Here is a 17,583-nt window from a genome sequence, read left to right as displayed (position 1 = left end):
TTATATCTTCAAAACATGTAATAATTACTTATAAACTTAACTTTGGCATAAGTAGATTGCATCTACATGTATATGGTTTTTGTATTCCTTTGTTAATAAAATTAAGAAATCAAGAAAATCTTCAATCTCCAAACTTTCATATATCGTGACATGCAACTTTTATAGCAAATGTGACTGGTGCCTATTAATTCATTCCGTAGATTTACTTATATAGCACATAAATATAATGATTATTATTAATATGATACTCACGAGGCGCATGTCGAATACCTGCAAATGTAGAAAACAATTTGTGTTATCTTTAAATATCCCTTACTGTCTTAGAAAAGAAGCCAGATTAAATTTCTTCGACAGAGAAGCTCAAAGCTAATATATTTTTTACCGAAATTGAGTTGTTACATAAAATTAGGAAGTGCAATAAGTTGATAGGAATACTTACGTTCTTCGGCTTTTGTGAAAACAATACTCGCTAACACTATAACTAGCATTGAAAGAACAATGTCGCATCCTCTCCCCATTGTGTAAAAACCAAATATATTCATTTTAATACGCCTTTAGGTCGGACAATCATTTTGTATCTCGTTAAGACTTTGTCATATATCATTCTCTTTTTTATTTGTATGTCATACTGAAACCAGAATTGAAATGAATCTAAGTCATGAGTTGAATACAGAATATCAATTTTATGTGATTGCACTTCGTAATCGTTTTGATATTTTTTTTTCAGTTCTGCGCATGTTATTTACTAGGTATGAGGCATCGGAGTGGCCTTAAGCATATTTTTTACATTGTTTTTAAAGTTAATTATAGAAAAACGTTTATAACATCATTTATTAATGTTAATAGATTTATGCTGACAACGCTATCAGATTGATATAAAATCAACACAACCAAGGTTTTACGCACGTGTAAAATGGTTGAGATGAAATGGTCAGTTTTGAACTGCATATTTTTAGAAGAGCCGAACAAAATGATACGTAGACGAATGTCTGTTTCGATATGCACAGTTTTTAAAATCAAATGGGAAGCGTTACGGCATGAAAATTCCACCACGTCCCCAGTAGTACTCGTTTGGCTGGACAGGTAAGCTTCAGTCAATGTCGTTATGTGCCACCATGTGTCTTATTTATATATAGACAGTGTTGCTCGAAATGGTTTATCATAATGCATTAAACAGTCATTAAATATATCCCTATTAAACGATTTATAAACTTTAAATAAGCACATGGGCAGCGATAAAACATCAAATATGAGCATTAACGTAGAATATAAGACAATAAAATCACCAGACAAGTACCAAATCTAACCAAAATAAAACAGCTCCACATGTGACATTACTATAAAAAAGCGGATATTTAAGTTTTTGAAACCAGAAATACTCGTATGTCCGCACAACACTATCCAAATAATCTCAAAAGAAAAAATATAAAACTCTTAAAAATAGATTTGTTCGAAACGAACTTGTTTTCTTGTTTCTAAAAAAAACAACAGCAAATGGATAGATTGAAAAAGATCACATAAGACTCAGCCGAATAACATTTCTTTGATAAAGAACTAAGGACTGTTTATATTTGTATTAGTCTATATATGACAGCTTAATACAACAAAGAGTTACGTTCCGTTCGTGACCTTTTCTCCAGTTGTGAAATGAAGTGGTGGTCTCTCAGCCAGGGGATCATGGGTTCGAGCCCTGCTGGGATCACGATCATGTTTAATCATATGGCATCAGTACTGGTAAGATTCTGGCAGCGGACTCGAAAGACATTTATATAAGTTGCAAGAACCTGTTTTGCAATCAAGCTAAAATAAATATGTTTAAACTTATGGCGTAAAACGGAAAAATCGTCACACTTGCGCTTAGTTATGCACACAAAAAAAACGCATTTATTGTTTTCTTATTAATATGATATTAAAATAAAGTACCAACAAGCAAACACTACTTACACAAATACACAAAATTAATACACTTTTTATAGTATACAGTAATATGTAATTACTTGCTTGTATAAAAGATATTCTTTGTTACGATTTTAATGTAGTAATGAAATCTTCTAATGAAATGACATATTCAACTGTGCTTTGTGTCTTCAAGATAGCATATTTAGGAAGCTTTATTTCCTTCATAGACAGCTATAATTCCCAGACACTAGTGTAATGTGTGAAGAAAAAGTAAGATGTTGCAAGTACTCGTACACACATTTTAATGGCTTAACATAATGACCTATGAGGTTTCACCTGACATTCATTGTTTTCCTGTCTCTTAAATCAAATCTCAAAACATCTTACAAGTTTTTTACATGCAAAAAAACATCACAAATTAGGAGCTGCTTGTATGGCTATCACGTAAATGATTAACTAATTGATTGCATCACAAAGTATATGATTTCGTTTTATTAATATAACATTCAAAACATTCAAAATGTGTTTAAGTTTGTGATTATAGGCCAACATTGTTGCCATTTTATAATCATAAATGATAAATAAATCATACGAGGATAGAACAAACCCTTTACGATGATATACTTGCACATGCGTCAATATCATTTTTATTTGTTTTTATATATTCTTTTATAATTGTTAACAAAACAATTTGAATTGTATTTTGAGTTTTGTAACATTGAATGAAGCTGTCATTTTGTAGATTGTAATACGCTTTAAATATTAATTTCATCTTAATATTATTTTAATTATTGTTATAATGTGTTTACATGTATATTTTTGATGGGTCACAATACGAATAGTATGTATAAATAAGGGAGGTAAATCTGCAGTTGTGGGGTTATCCATCTTTCATATAATGCATACATAAATGCTATGAAATCATCAAAGCAATAAAAATACACCAACATTTATTTCAAATTAGGCTGTGACAATCCATCCTCACCAAGTGAATATGAGTCAAAAAGTGGCATCTTTCACTGCTGAACATATTGCTCCTATCATTATAAGGACATGGCTTGACTTTTGTACTGATACATGTTAGCCAAGAATATGTCTCTAAATTGTTCAACAGCGACACCAGAAACTACTTCTGACTTTAGAACTTACATGTACAATTTTTATCATCACAGCTGACATCAACTGGTATTTCTTCAAAACTCATCAGCCTGCTCTGGAATGTGCCTTTAGTTTTCATCTCAAACATTAATTTATTGCACAATAAATCTCCATCTCTAAGAACTTTATCTAAAGAAGAAGAGTTGATTATGTTACCTGCATTTATAAGAGCCAAATAGAATCCATGACCCATTGGCTACCACGTGTTCTTATGCTAAACGTTTCATCTCCCTAATGGAATGATCCAAATATTATGTCTTTACATCTGAATGTGGACAAACATTGTGAACCAAGTGTCTTGTATTTTTACTTTGCAACATTGATAAATTCTGTCGTGAAAATATAATTGATTATATTTGTTTGACTACGTTCAACAACATCTTGTTTGTTTTCCTTCACAGAAGGACGTTTCAGTAAGAATAAATCTGTGTAAAGAAACTGACTGGTACTATATATGACACCACATCTGCAGTTTTTTTCTGAAATGTCTTGAGAGCATTGATGTACTTCAAGAGTTTTAGTGACTGGACTTTCTGGTGACTGTGTATTTTGCATAACATCACATTTCGTATTGTTCTGTGTGATTTGATTAGCATTTGTATTGTTTCTTTGATGTTTTTTATCATACTTTGAGTTGCCTGCAATTTTGCAGGATTTTGATTTTGATTTGCCTGCAATTTGGCAGGACTTTGATTTGCCCGCAGTTTGCCTTTCCATCACTGTTCTGCGTGCCTAAGACTTCCTCCAAAACTTATTTCGTGGCATGTTTACTGACCTTAAAATAATGCGATGTAATTCCTATACAGGTCTCTACAAGGGTGTATTTGCTTATAATGAGTGAAATAGCAATTTCATGGTTATTTGTTTTTAAAAAGACTATCCTACAACAATTTTCTTTATTTGTTATAATTATCGTAAAAGCATATTTTCCTTGACTTTCACTTAAATAATGACTAAATACAAGCAAATAAGACCAAAACAGTAAAGAAAAGTTAATTCCGCTGGAGCTCCAACCAGTGAGGTCGTAGTTGGGAGAAAAATTGAGGTAAAAAGACTGGTGCGTTATCGATTGATTGAGCTAATTGCGCTTATAAATGTTACGAATGGAATTATTGATTATATTCAATATTTAGTGAAAAAAAGCATAAAAAAAATCAGTTTTCTTGTAAAAATCCAAAAGTGGTGGAGCTTTGATATTTGGCATGAAAAATGTTATTCTGTATGTCTACCATGTTTCTTGAAACAAAACCCCAAATTACATAAGCTCTAGCTCTTAAGAATTGTCACAGGAAGATTTCTTAAGATTTTAAATGTATATATAATCTATCGGGAAAAAGAATGATACCCTTGGGCGGGCTGATTCGGAACCTATTGCTCTAATTTAGATTTTCACAAGACGATTGATTTTAGTTTTTTATTTAATTTTAATTTTTATTATATACATATTTTAAGGAAAACCAATGGCGCCAATTTCGACCTAAGGATATTTATTTAAAGAACTTGGTAGAAATCCGCTAGAAGATGTTTCATGCTAAATATCTAATCTATAGTGCTTTTGGATAAAATAAAATTAAAAAAAAACTAAAATACTTTCTCTATTTTGTAGATATTATCTGATCTAGTGACCTTCTCGTGTCACAGTTGCACCACAAGGGAATAAACTTACGCAAAATCATCGACGTGAATTAAAAACGAATTATTTCCCTTCAAATTATAAATGAAGAGCAAACGTCCCATATGTCCAAAAACATAAAATGTACGAGAATACAAATTCATTTGTTGTTTGTGATATTTAATAAAATCACCATTTTTCAGAAGTAAGAATTACCGGTTAAAGATTATTAATCAATTAATTAATTTATTTATTAATTAATTAAGTAATAAATTATTTAATTAAAATTAATGTAAAATAAGAGCATAAGGATCTTATCAAAATACATTTTTATTGCTCCTTTTAATGAATAGCAACGTCCTATCTCACTTTTGATGAACCAATGGGACATGATTTAAAGATTGCATATTTGTAAATATTTAGTTAAAGCTAATATATAAACGATTTCTCTAGGAAAGCTACAGATTACATTTATTGTTGAGAGACGAATGAATATAAGACTGAAAAAATGTTTGTTTATACCATTTTAATATAGTAGTATTATAAAGAATCTTAGATTATAGATTATTAAAACGTCCATTGCAAGTTAAAAATACCTATTCTGTGATGCAGATTAGCAGTGTACAATAAACAATATGCCAGGCCAATGACGTCAAATACATTTCTGACACTAATTATTTGAAATAATTCAGGATTATTAAGACATTTTCTTTATTGCAGGCAGCCTATTCATTAACCATTTTCTTTATATATACAAATATATGATTTTATATAAGTTTCCATCACCATTTACGCCATGTATCTTTCTAAAAAAGTATCTTTCTTGTTGACACATTTGCAATGTGTGTAAACATACACGCATGGCGTAGGGGTAGAAATTGACCGAGTCCAAAATTCAATTGTCCAGAACACGTAGTAGGTAGATAGGTAGTAGAAAAGTGTTTTGTCCCTGTTTGTTCTGAATGTTCCGATTGTTCTGATTGTCAACACTTTTCTTATGTAAGTCGACCTTACCATAAAGAACGAGAAATATCTTAGGAAAAGATTATCCGAAATATATATTTTTAAATAGTAAGCTAAAATTCAAACATGTCATTGCATTTTACGGGCAGCTGTATTCTTTAATATGTGGACATGGTATGCGTTTTCCTTTTTTCTTAAATTATTTTAATAATTAATATAATCTGGGTTGCGGGTCATTCATATGTAACTTTTACAATTCATTTGGTATTTCATAAACTTTGCCTCAAAAAGATAATTATAGTAAGGTGTTATCTTTTTATTGATGATTAATTACAAATTGTAAATGTCAAAGTAAATATTCCTAAGTTTTGAGCGGCTTTTTGTTAATTTGTTTCAATGTAGGTTAACATTTTTAAACTGCACTATTGAGAAATTAAACCATAATTTATCCGTTGTTACCCATTGTTTGCTTTGATAGTGTGACACATCATTAAAAATAATTTATCCTTACAAGTGATGCATTTTGTCAGGAGGATATGTGAAGCATTACCTTATTATTATTCTGTTCTTATTTCTTTTTTTTGTAATATATGTTTGCCAATAAACTAACGTTATTTTGTTCTGGTTCTTTTTTTGTAATATATGTTTGCCAATAAAACCAGCGAAATATTTACTCCTCATTTATGTCGTTACTAAACGTGGCCAACACTGACATCAAATTCAACGCAAAGATCTGCTACTCGAAAATTTGCAACATTTACTATTATTTGGAATTAACAACAAGGCTTAATCATTTTTATATACATTTATTTGCGTTTTGTGAAAAATGAAAGACAAGTAATAAATGCAACAAACTTTTTAAGCCAATGATGACGTAACACTGGAATCAATATTCTCCCCGTTAAACCAAAACATATGTATGTTGTTAGTATAATTCATATATGGAATGGATACAAAAAATAAACACCCGACGTGTTGTCCAAAGTTTAAAATAGCTTTTGAGTACGATAGCGCACACTTTTATTTTAATTTCTTTAAACAAAAATTACAGTCAAAGAAACAAATAATGACATCTCCAGATCCTGCGTACAGACAAAACAGATATCCGTGAGAGAAGCAACATTGTACGAACGTATGTCTTTCCCAAATATAAATTTACACATTCAGCAGTGTAACACATAAAGCGGTAATGGACATTTCCGCGAAGATTTACACTGTGATGATATTTCATTTTGCAAAACAAAAATTAGGATATGTATGATATTTGTAATTCCTTTTGCAATCTTTACAATTCAATACATATTGACCGAAATACGCAATGGTAAATCTGTTTTATTTTTTGTAAATGTTTTCCCGAAATTAATGAAAACAATGCATATGAAAAAAAGCGCAACGAACGACTGAAATGCGTTACTTACACAAATGTATGACAAGGTAATTCTAAATATTGTAGATATTTATCCGAAATCAAAAATGTTAGTTATTTTGTGTGTGTTCAATATGATTGGCTATCAAAAATCATTGACGTTTGTATATGGATGAAAGGCCTAACTACGAAAACAAACTACGACAATCGGTCTTATAGAATTTAGCACAGAAATGTAGAAATGTAATAGTCGCTATTAATTGGATATAATTTCAATGTTATTTTGTATCGTTGAAGACTTGTAAATTCACCGAACAGGTCTTACTTTACAATTGGAAGTTCGAAAGAGATTTTAGCCAAATTATTCAAATTAGTTTATAATACATTAATATGTATAAACGGCAAAGTTATAGGTAAGGGAAAAACAGGAACATGCTTTTATAGCACCTCATTTTATTTGTTTTCCAACAAATAGGCAAAACAGGGATACAAAACACCTTTTTGTAAGAGAATAAAGTTGGAATGGTAATGTTCTATCTGCTCTGTTCATTTAACGTTTCTTTAGAGATGTATACTTTTGTATTCCGAATCCTTTTGAGCTTTAAGCCTGTTGCAATGGACGGACATGTATCATAAACTTTCTCTACAATATCAATTCCTGCTCTGTAATCAATGCTATGTAAATATAATGCAAACACGTTACATAGCTTATTAATGTGTTGTGTCATGACACGTTGTTTTAAATAGACCGGTAAATATTTAAGAATATTCGGTTGATTTCTATATTATTTCAAACATTTTATATTCAGCCATTTGACGTAGTGATTAAAATGTGAACTTTAAATATAAACATCTTCGACATATGTTCAATGCTCTACTGATTTATTCAAAATAAACATTTTGATGCGAATGTAACGGAAACTATGAAAATCAATTTTTGTACAAAGGAATTTAATGATTTACCGATGACCTCGAAACTCCTTTGTATAATTTGAATTGGCATTTCATTAAAACATTAATATACGAAAATTATTTTACAGTCGGCATGTTTTGAATGATATATTCTAATTTTAAGGCCTGCCTAAAATAAGGATGTACATTATATTTTTGATATGCATCGCTTATAGTTGTATAATTTTTTCTTGTTTATAATAAATGTAATAATCTTGAATAAATAAAATTGTTAAAAAGGAAAACTAAATGGCAAAGGCATTCTGTTAAAAGGGGAGTTGTGACTATTTTGAACATTTGGTGTGACTCGAAAAGTGAGCTTCATAGATGATGAATTAAACTTTATTGGTTTTATTTGTATGGAATTTGGAACAAATGAGTTCAGTTCTACTGCTTGAGATTTACTTTCTTCACTTAGTAGGTTTGTTGCCTTCTGATGTTTTCCCGCTTCAAGTTCATATTCAATTTGATCTTTTACTGATGATTCGGGATAAATATCTACTGGCTGTTGTCAAAAGTCGAAAGGAAATTTCAATTTGTTCTTTCCGAAATCCAAGAACGGATGCATTGTTGTAGTGGTCGTGGTTGGAGTCTGTGTCGCAGATGCTGTATTTCGTCTTGCAGCTTCTAGTTCCAATTCCTTTGGTAAACTGCCGTATTGTTCTATCCTTTTTAAAGCACGAATTTCAAGCTCTAATTTGATTATTTCAAGGTCTTGTTTACGCATCTCCTTTTCAAAGAACTTTTGTTTCATGCTTGGACTTTTGGTTACTCTTTTGACATTGTGATCTTGCTCGCTGTAAGTATAAATTGTTTTTTTTTGTTAAATACTTTAACAATAGTTCAATCAATCCGCAAAGATATACATGTTATTCGTAAATAAGTTCATGAAAAGAATAACATTTAACTCTTTATTACTGTATAACAGTTGTTTTATTGGTATTATTACGTCAGTTGTTTATATGATTCTATTTATAGATATATATTTGATATAAAATACTTAATGCCTTGGTGAAGTTCTTGGACGTGATAATAATAATGATAATTATAATTATACTAGTTATAATATTTAAGATAAGAGACTGATTTACATTACACTTAAAACTGCAGTTTCGTATGAAATGTTAATTAAGTGTTAATTAAGTTTAATTTTGATGAATAAAATGACAATTTCTGTTAGAACTTTAGACATGTTAATGATAAAGAATAAAATGTCATTCCCTCGTGTTATTAATTTTAAACGTTTTCTATTGCGCTTTTGATTCATTTTGCATTTAAGTTCCTGGGTTAATTATGTTAATGAATTATGCAAATGAGAAATAGTCGTATTAAGACAATTTCATTTTTGATAAATTAATCAACACCACGTTGATATACAACACTACTTCTTTGACAAAGATTCCACATCTGCGTATAAGAAATGTCACAGGGAAATATTCCAATTCTAGTAAGACAAACCGTTTGTGGTTTACCATTTTATCCTTATTCTTTCAAACATTTACGCAATCATGCCACGTTTTTACTATTTTGATATCAATTTAATCATCGTCATTACCTTATTTAATATACATCCAAAAGTAACGTATACGGTTATTATTTTGCTTAAATGGACGTTTTGACTATTAGCATAATATATTCTTATTTTATATATTTATTCTAAACGTTTGACCATTTACGACATTACATGTTTGGCATATTTCTCCATTTTGATATGGTTAACGTCAAACGAAACACTCTTATCTTTCGAAATATGGAACGAATAAAAGTCGAGGACAGAATAGACAAACACGTATGCGAATCACATGTTCCTGATATTAACATTATATTTAGAATATTCAACAACTTACGTGTACACAATTTGATTGCGGAAATACTGTTAAATTCTTAAATAATTTCTTAATTCTGTTACTTGTCAATAGTTTGTTAGTCACCTGATTATAACGGTGTTTAATTTGACATTTTCTCTTTTTTGAAATTTTATAAATTTTGAAATATGTTTACAAAAAAAAAAAACAGAAAAAAAAAAAAACAAAAACAAAAACACAGCCACATCAACAACAACAAAAACAACAACAAACAAAAATACATACACTTATAATAAACCTTTGCATTATTTTAGCATGGCTATTGGTACATTTATATTTTTACATCTTATTTAAAATATATATCTATTTAACGAGCTCAATAAAGTCAGTAATGAACTTACACGAATTTAATATTCTCGCTATCATATACCCAAAAGAAAATTGTTTAAATTGAAAAAGAATCATTTTTCAATAACACGAATTTAGTGTAACGCTAAAATATATCGCGTCGTAACGCTATGTTTATATAACGCTTATGACGTCACGTCAAATATATGCACGGCCGTGCAATACCATTTTTACAAAGAAAATATATATATATATATATTTCTAGTAATTTTGACCTCAGTAAAGCTCATTTAGGCTTCATACGTATACTATAACAGAAGCTTATAAGGAATTGTGTGATATTGATGAAGTACTTACTATGTGAACAAGTCAAAAGAAATAGGCACAAATCAATTCTTTCGATAATGAGGTGAATGAATAAGATGAAGTATTAAATTTTTCACAAATGTATGCAGACAGTAAACAAATGTAATACATTGACAAATGAACAATAAAATCATGTGATAGTCAGACAAGTGCAACAGGAAACACTTGTCAGTTTAAGACAATTGTGTTTTAAATAACGAATTATAATTAAACAAATAACAATAAAATTTGAATACATATGCAAATGTAAATCTATATGCTTTTCTATTTATAGCATACAATGATACGGTAAAGGTAAATATAAATGATATAGAAAACTCATGTTGTTTATATGTGCTATACATTTGCAGTCAATACATTTTCCTATATACATTAATTACATAAGTAAAAAGAACTTCAGAAATAATGTAAGTTGTTCAATTTTCATAAAATAAATAAATAAACTCAAAAAAACTTTTGTCAACATTTTTACTTTCATCACATTTTTGAATTTTCGTGGTGCAAACCTGAAAATACACAGAGTTAATCAGCCACCATACTTTATAGAGTCATTTTCTTACCTTGGTGTTGTTGTTGGTACAGGCGTAGTAGTTGTTGGTCGAGGAGTTGTTGTTGTTGTAGTTGTTGTTGTTGTTTTCATGGTTTTAGTTGTTGGTTTCGGAGTTGTTGTTAATGGTAAATTGTTGTTTTTCACAAGGATGTACCGTTCAGGCTGCATTGCGTTGGGACTTAATAACGAGTCCATTGATATAGAATTGATTGGCATCAATATATGCTGGTTTTGCATCGAAGCTTGGTTTGCATTATGTTGTTGAAGTTGTAGCTGATTTGTCATTTGATTACTCGGTTGTTGGTGTAGAGTCTGTATACGAAGCTGAGGTTGTTGGACCTGAAATTTAGCTTGCGATTGGTGACTCTGATAAGACGGGTTCCCATTTTGAAGTATATTTATTGGCTTATGCATATCCATTGGCTGCATATGCATTTGCGGCTGAACACTGTTTCTATTTTGAAATTGGTTTTGAATTTGCAGTAGGTCCTGCTGAGGGAGGAAACTTTGCTCTATATGGCTAATTTCTTGTCCGATGTTACCAGTTGATTGTTGCTGAATATGTTGCATATTGTTCTGTTGTTGTGGAATAAATTGTTGTTGATTCATATTCTGATTCATACTGTTGCCATGTTGCTGTGCAAGAAGACTTGATTGTTGAGAGTGCTGCGTATTATGTTGATTTAGAAGTTGTTGTTGGTTATGATTTTGTTGCATTATTACATTTGATTGGTGTTGTGGTAGGTTGTTTATAGTATTCGTGTTTTGCACTTGTTGAACCTGTCGATGCGTACTTATAATGTTGGATTGCTGTGGATATTGTTGTATATTATCTTGCAGTTGAGTATGCTGTTGTACAGTTTGGTGACTTTGCTGGGATAGCCCTATATCTATAGGTTGTTGTAAGTTGATATTTTGTTGTTGCTGCAGAGTACTTCGCTGTTGGGACGACGGGGAACGCTTAACGTGGTTATTTTGTTGTTGCTGCTGCAATTGATGGTTGTCGTCCGCTTTGGTACTTTTAATGTTGTATTTTGGTGATGCTTCTTGTGATGCCTGCTGTGCTGAGATTTCGGCATTGTTTGTACTTTGTTCATTTGTGCCTAGCTTTTTCTTGAGCTCAATTTGTCGTTGTAAATGTTTGATTAGCAATTCTCGGTTTCCATGATAATGCTGTTTCTCAATAAGGTGTAACTTGTCGACAGTTGCTTTCTTAACTTTTGGTGGTTCATTATTGATCTCAGCAGGGAGGTCCAATACATTTTTAACAGAAGGCTTTACAGGTTTCCTGGACTTTGCTATTTGTTGAGGTTCTTCGGGGTTTTCTACGGCAACAGATTCCTTCCTTTGTGAAGATTTCTTATTCTTTGCAACCTTTTTACCTTTGTCCTTATTCAGAAAGCCATCTAAAAAGTATAATAATAAAGATAATTCAATTGAAGAAAGTGATAAAGATACTCAATATGAAGTTTATTTTATCAATTTAAGTATCTATTTAAAATTCTTATTGACAGCTTGTATGCGCCAGTAAATCTTAAAGTGACTTTAAGCACATCCAAGAGTAAAAAGGGTATATGCAAAAGTCAAAACAACTTTACATTTTGCCATAGTTGTTTTGAACTTTATAATCTGCTTCTCAGATATTATCAATATCGGCCTACATATTTTTTTTTTGTAAGAAATACTTCAAACGTCCCATTAGGGTCAATTAAAAAAAAAGAGCGGGGCATTCTTTTTTTTTGTGGGCTTGAAAATTTTTTTTTAAACTTTGTTTTTATCTGTTATATATTGGGGTTGTCGCCATTAAAATTTTAAATATATAGATTTCATTTTAATTTTTAAAAGGGGAAAATCTGAGTATTTGACTTTATTAGTTTAGATAGAATTCTCTACTTTTAAGCTATTGAATTAATCTAAATTCTTTAAAAATACAACTTCTTTTAAGCGGAAAACATTTTCATTTTTCCGTACTGCGAGTATTTAATGGAGTAATACCATATATGTTTAGAAGAACTAAAACCAAAACAAAATAAGTTGTTAAAATTATAAAAAACCCCCAAAAGACACCACAACTGCACACCAGTATTGCATTTCTTTATTTTATATCTTAAACAGCATAATACTTCATTGATAAATGATAATTATGTTCTTTCCTGTCTTTCATTTATTTTGTTCTTATACTTTCTATGGAACACCAAATATAAAGTTAATAACGGTGTGTTTTGTTTTCACATATTTAATCGTGATCCTTATAAGATAAATGTTTTATTACTGAGTCACGTTATTGTGTAGCAATCTTTTGTGAAATAGCGCAGTCGGTAGAGCCGCGGTACAGTATTCCGAGGGTCCCTGGTTCGAGTCCCGGTCAGGCTGCACATTTTTCTCACCCTGTGACATTTGGCGTCCAACGTGGGGTCGTGACTGTGTATAGCTCAGATTTAATTCACATTGCTCTGTAAATCTGTAAAAATTTGATGACGAATTTCAATATAGCATGGGAGTATGTCACGGTTTAGAACTGTATACTATTTAGGGGAGTAGATGTGTAAGTGGCCAAATAGCTCAGTCGGTAGAGCCGCGATACGGTTTTCCGAGACTCCCGGGTTCAAGTCCCGGTTAGGCTGCACATTTTTTTCACAACTTTTTTGTGACAATTAAAAAAATGTCTGGAAAATTATTATAGATCTTAATAATTGACAAGTATAGCATTATGAATTTTCTTTATTTCTTTAAGGTATTAGGACCCTAATGGGCACTATCAGGAACTAAAGAATTGACATCATAGGTCAGATGTATACCTTAAAGTATACCTGTATGCAAAATTTAAACAAAGTTTACCGTACGGAAATCAAGTTATGGCCACTTTTCTGAACTCAAGCTAGGATGTTATGAGGGCCCTTTTTTAGAAATGAGGAAACCTTTAAATAATCTGCAATAACATTCTAATGAAAATGTTTTCCCATGAATTTTTTTGGTAAGAAACAAATAGTACCATTCAGCTAACAATCCACATAAGCAAAATTATGGTTTCTACTTAAAATTTATGAAATCTGTATAAAAATTTTACCCTACCCACCCATTTTTACCACATGTCTGACCATTTTTCTACTTAGGGAGCCTAATTCAAATTTTTTGAAAAAATTTACCAAAATGAGTGCCTTTTTTCAAAGTTTCCCTAAATTTTAAAAAAAGTATATTGGTTGATCTTGTAAAATATGAAATACTTTTACCGTCTAGTTTTGATTATATTACATTTTGAAAAAATAAGGTACCATATTTATTACTAGATTTAGCATAATTTAGCCAATAAATACCCCTATATAAATAAAAATTCAAAATTAAACACTTTTTTCTTTCCATATGGGACATGAGAGATACATAAATAATGTTAAAAGAAAAAAAGAAAGAAAAAAAAAGTTGACCCTTCTGGGGATTGAACCCATGGCCTTCATTTTCAATGTAGTTAACAGTAATTCTAGCCTATTTGAATACTCTTCAAAGCGGAGGTAATGCATTAGGGTGCTAATACCTTAATTCTTAATCTCTTATTTCAACCAAAAAATAGTTTGATTTATCGAAGACACCGGAAACAGTGAATTCCAATTGCATGTACCCATACAGTTACAGAACTATAAATCGTGAAATGCATTCCTGACACAAATTTATGCAGGTTGTATATCATTAATGTTGTTAAACTATCTTGTTGTTAATCATCTTGATGGTAAAATGCATCTTCCCTTAATGCACTAATATGCCTTTTAAAAGAAGACTGATTTAACGGTTGTCATTAAGAAACAGATGTTGTCTCGAATGTTACTATATTAAGAATGTGTAAAATTTTAATTGCTTACCCTTAGCCACTTGTATCAACGCTCGTTGGTGTTTTTTCTTTAAAGAAATTGTTTTCAGTATAATTCCTTAAAAGCCAAGTTTTAAACTTATTGCTGGTATTAAAAAGATTTTAAATTAAAATGTCATCCTAAAGTAACTTGAACTTTTCACAAGTAGCATATTTTGGATAGAAGACAAAATTGTAACAGTATGACCTTGAATACCACAATTTATTTGAAATTAAAATAAAATATATGAGTGTTTTATTACAAAAAAATTATATTGTGATTTCGGAACTTTATAATGAATATTTATACTACTCATGCAAAACTAAGATGCGGAATCGTTTCAATTACCTTTCTCCTCCCTTAAATCGCGCAGTCATTTCATTAAATGGTTATACTCTTTAGTTATTGAGCACAACTTTGACAGCAACACTTTTAAATCATCAATCTATTTAAATGATAACTTTATTGATACTTTATTTGACTTATGTCTTTTTCAAATATAGTTCTTTAAAGTATGAATTAAATCATTATTTATGTAAATTAAATTCTAAAATGTCATTAGGGTTTTGATAAAATCATTTACTTTCAACAAGCCCATTTCCCTTTACTCGCGGCATTTATAACTTTAAATGTTACGGAACCATTATGTAAGAGATTGACAACATGCCTGTTGTTCAAGGGGAACGGAAAGGCATGACAGGTCGCTTTCGAGCTGTATCAAACTTAAAGTAATATCGTTGTAACAACTTTTTACATACAAAAATAATGAATAGGCCTCTTATTTATAGACTATACTTGGTTTTTGACATCATTGTGTAACTTCTACCGGACATTTCTTTGTTTGCTTTTTTTCATGAGACAGAGAGAGAGAGAGAGAGAGAGAGAGTTGGGAAGGAGGAGTGGAGAGGAGGTTGACCTTTGTAGATGTATGACATTGTTATCGTTATAAATGTATAACCTATTTATACAGGTATATACACCTGATATAATATTTATGAAACTCGTCCCAGGAAAATAATAGTTTCTTGAAAATATATGAAAAACGTTTAATGTATCAAATCAGACCTTATATGTTGTCAATAATAATAATATTTGTTTAAGTACTACTTTGTATATAATCGTAACAATACATAAAATGTGAACCAAAAAACCCTACTTTGCAATCTTCTAAAAAATTTTTTGGGTGGGATCTTTTGATTTAAAAAAATTTTTAAAATCATGCACAAATTTTACAAATTTAAAGGGAAAACTTTAGATTGCAAAAAAATAAAAAAGGTTTTCATAAAAGAAAGAAAGAAAGAAAGAAAGAAAGAAAGAAAGTGAAAGAAAGAAAGAAAGAAAGAAAGAAAGAAAGAAAGAAAGAAAGAAAGAAAAAATAGAAAAGAAAGAGAAAGAACGAACGAACAAAAAGTAATGAAACGAACAAAGAAAAAATGAATAAAATTTTACAAACTGAGGTAAACATTAGATATGCACAAAAATAACAAAAGATTCATAAAAGAAAGAGAAGGAAAGAAAGAAAGAAAGAAAGAAAGAAAGAAAGAAAGAAAGAAAGAAAGAAGAAAGAAAAAAGAAAAAGAAAGAACGAAAGAACGAAAGAACGAACGAACAAAAGTAATGAAACGAACAAAGAAAAAATGAATAAAATGAGAAACAAAATCACTTACAAGCGTCGGCCGTTGAAAATATCACCAAAAGTACAATTATAACAAAAGGTTTCATAATGATTCACGTTATAGAACCTAAAAGTATTTGTAAGTCCTTGTATTTCTAGTACCCTCGTAGAAACTGGCTAATCCAATTTTCTTATTCAACAACAAAAGTAAATTGATAAAATCCTAATTTCTAGAAGGTACCAACCAAAAGAAAACGAAATTGATGTATGACAATCACATTCTCTGTTACCAGCAACAGTAAATTTCGTGTTAAAATTTACCTCGCTAATTGTTACATTAATTAAACATGGCATTCACTGCACGTTGACTTATTTCGTTCTACGCATGAATATACTTCAATTCCGACAAATGAATGACATTTACATCATGCTAATAAGATTTTAATTCTGAATATCACCGGGGATTCTAACACTGCTGTCAAAGTTTGAGGCCTTTACATTAAATCCGGAACAAAAATTAATCATAAGGCGGTGATAGTTCAAATTTAATAAATAAATTTGAACATCACAGGTAAGGTCAGTCTTATAACATTACATTTTATACCCCCAAGGTGCATGCCACACGTCTATCGCTGTAATGTCTTTTCATTTTGCTGTTCATAATTAAGTTAGAAAAAAAATTCCGTTCGTAAGGAATACAAACCATGCAAATTTGTTCCTATATAAACAAACCGACGGGGTCTAAAAATTAGCGAATTGAATTATTTTACTTTTTACAGTCATTTGAATTACTTAACTAATAATAATAATAATAATAATAATAATAATAATAATAATAATAATAATGATGATGATGATGATGATGATAATAATAATAATAATAATAATAATAATAATAATAATAATAATAATAATAATAATAATAAAAATAAAACATTTGGAATTTAAAGCACCTTTCCTGCTTATTTATTAATGAGGGGAAATATTTCTTTTCACAGCATATCCGTAGTAAATGTTTTAAAGCATTTTTACTAACAAAGAAAGCCCTGAGGACAGGAATCAGTTATATATTTTTTGTCAAATATGTGTCATCTGAACGTTATTAGCCTAA

The 17,583-nt window shown here is 30.2% G+C and overlaps 1 protein-coding gene across 1 annotated transcript; it reads right to left on the bottom strand.

Moving 5' to 3' along the window:
- Positions 1 to 8,275: 8,275 nt before the first annotated feature.
- LOC132747325 (mediator of RNA polymerase II transcription subunit 15-like) lies at positions 8,276 to 16,787 on the bottom strand. Its single transcript, XM_060736675.1, has 3 exons — positions 16,525 to 16,787; positions 11,029 to 12,424; positions 8,276 to 8,746 (listed from the first exon to the last, which is right to left on the bottom strand). The coding sequence occupies exons 1-3, from the start codon at positions 16,577 to 16,579 to the stop codon at positions 8,461 to 8,463; spliced, it is 1,737 nt and encodes a 578-aa protein (XP_060592658.1). The 5' UTR covers positions 16,580 to 16,787; the 3' UTR covers positions 8,276 to 8,460.
- Between the last annotated feature and the right edge of the window lie 796 nt (positions 16,788 to 17,583).

Source organism: Ruditapes philippinarum, unplaced genomic scaffold (genome assembly GCF_026571515.1).
Source record: "Ruditapes philippinarum isolate M1 unplaced genomic scaffold, ASM2657151v2 ctg3269_1_1_1_1, whole genome shotgun sequence".
In the NCBI taxonomy this organism is placed as follows: domain Eukaryota; kingdom Metazoa; phylum Mollusca; class Bivalvia; order Venerida; family Veneridae; genus Ruditapes; species Ruditapes philippinarum.
This window is presented reverse-complemented; position numbering and strand designations above follow the sequence as displayed.

What these genes read in the sequence shown, in the direction of transcription:
- LOC132747325 (XM_060736675.1), bottom strand. Translation starts at nt 16,579, where the DNA reads ATGAAACCTTTTGTTATAATTGTACTTTTGGTGATATTTTCAACGGCC. An exon ending in ATTTTCAACGGCCGACGCTT is followed by an intron (nt 12,425 to 16,524) that starts GTAAGTGATTTT and finishes TATACTTTTTAG; the next exon opens with ATGGCTTTCTGAATAAGGAC. An exon ending in GTACCAACAACAACACCAAG is followed by an intron (nt 8,747 to 11,028) that starts GTAAGAAAATGA and finishes TTATACTTACAG; the next exon opens with CGAGCAAGATCACAATGTCA.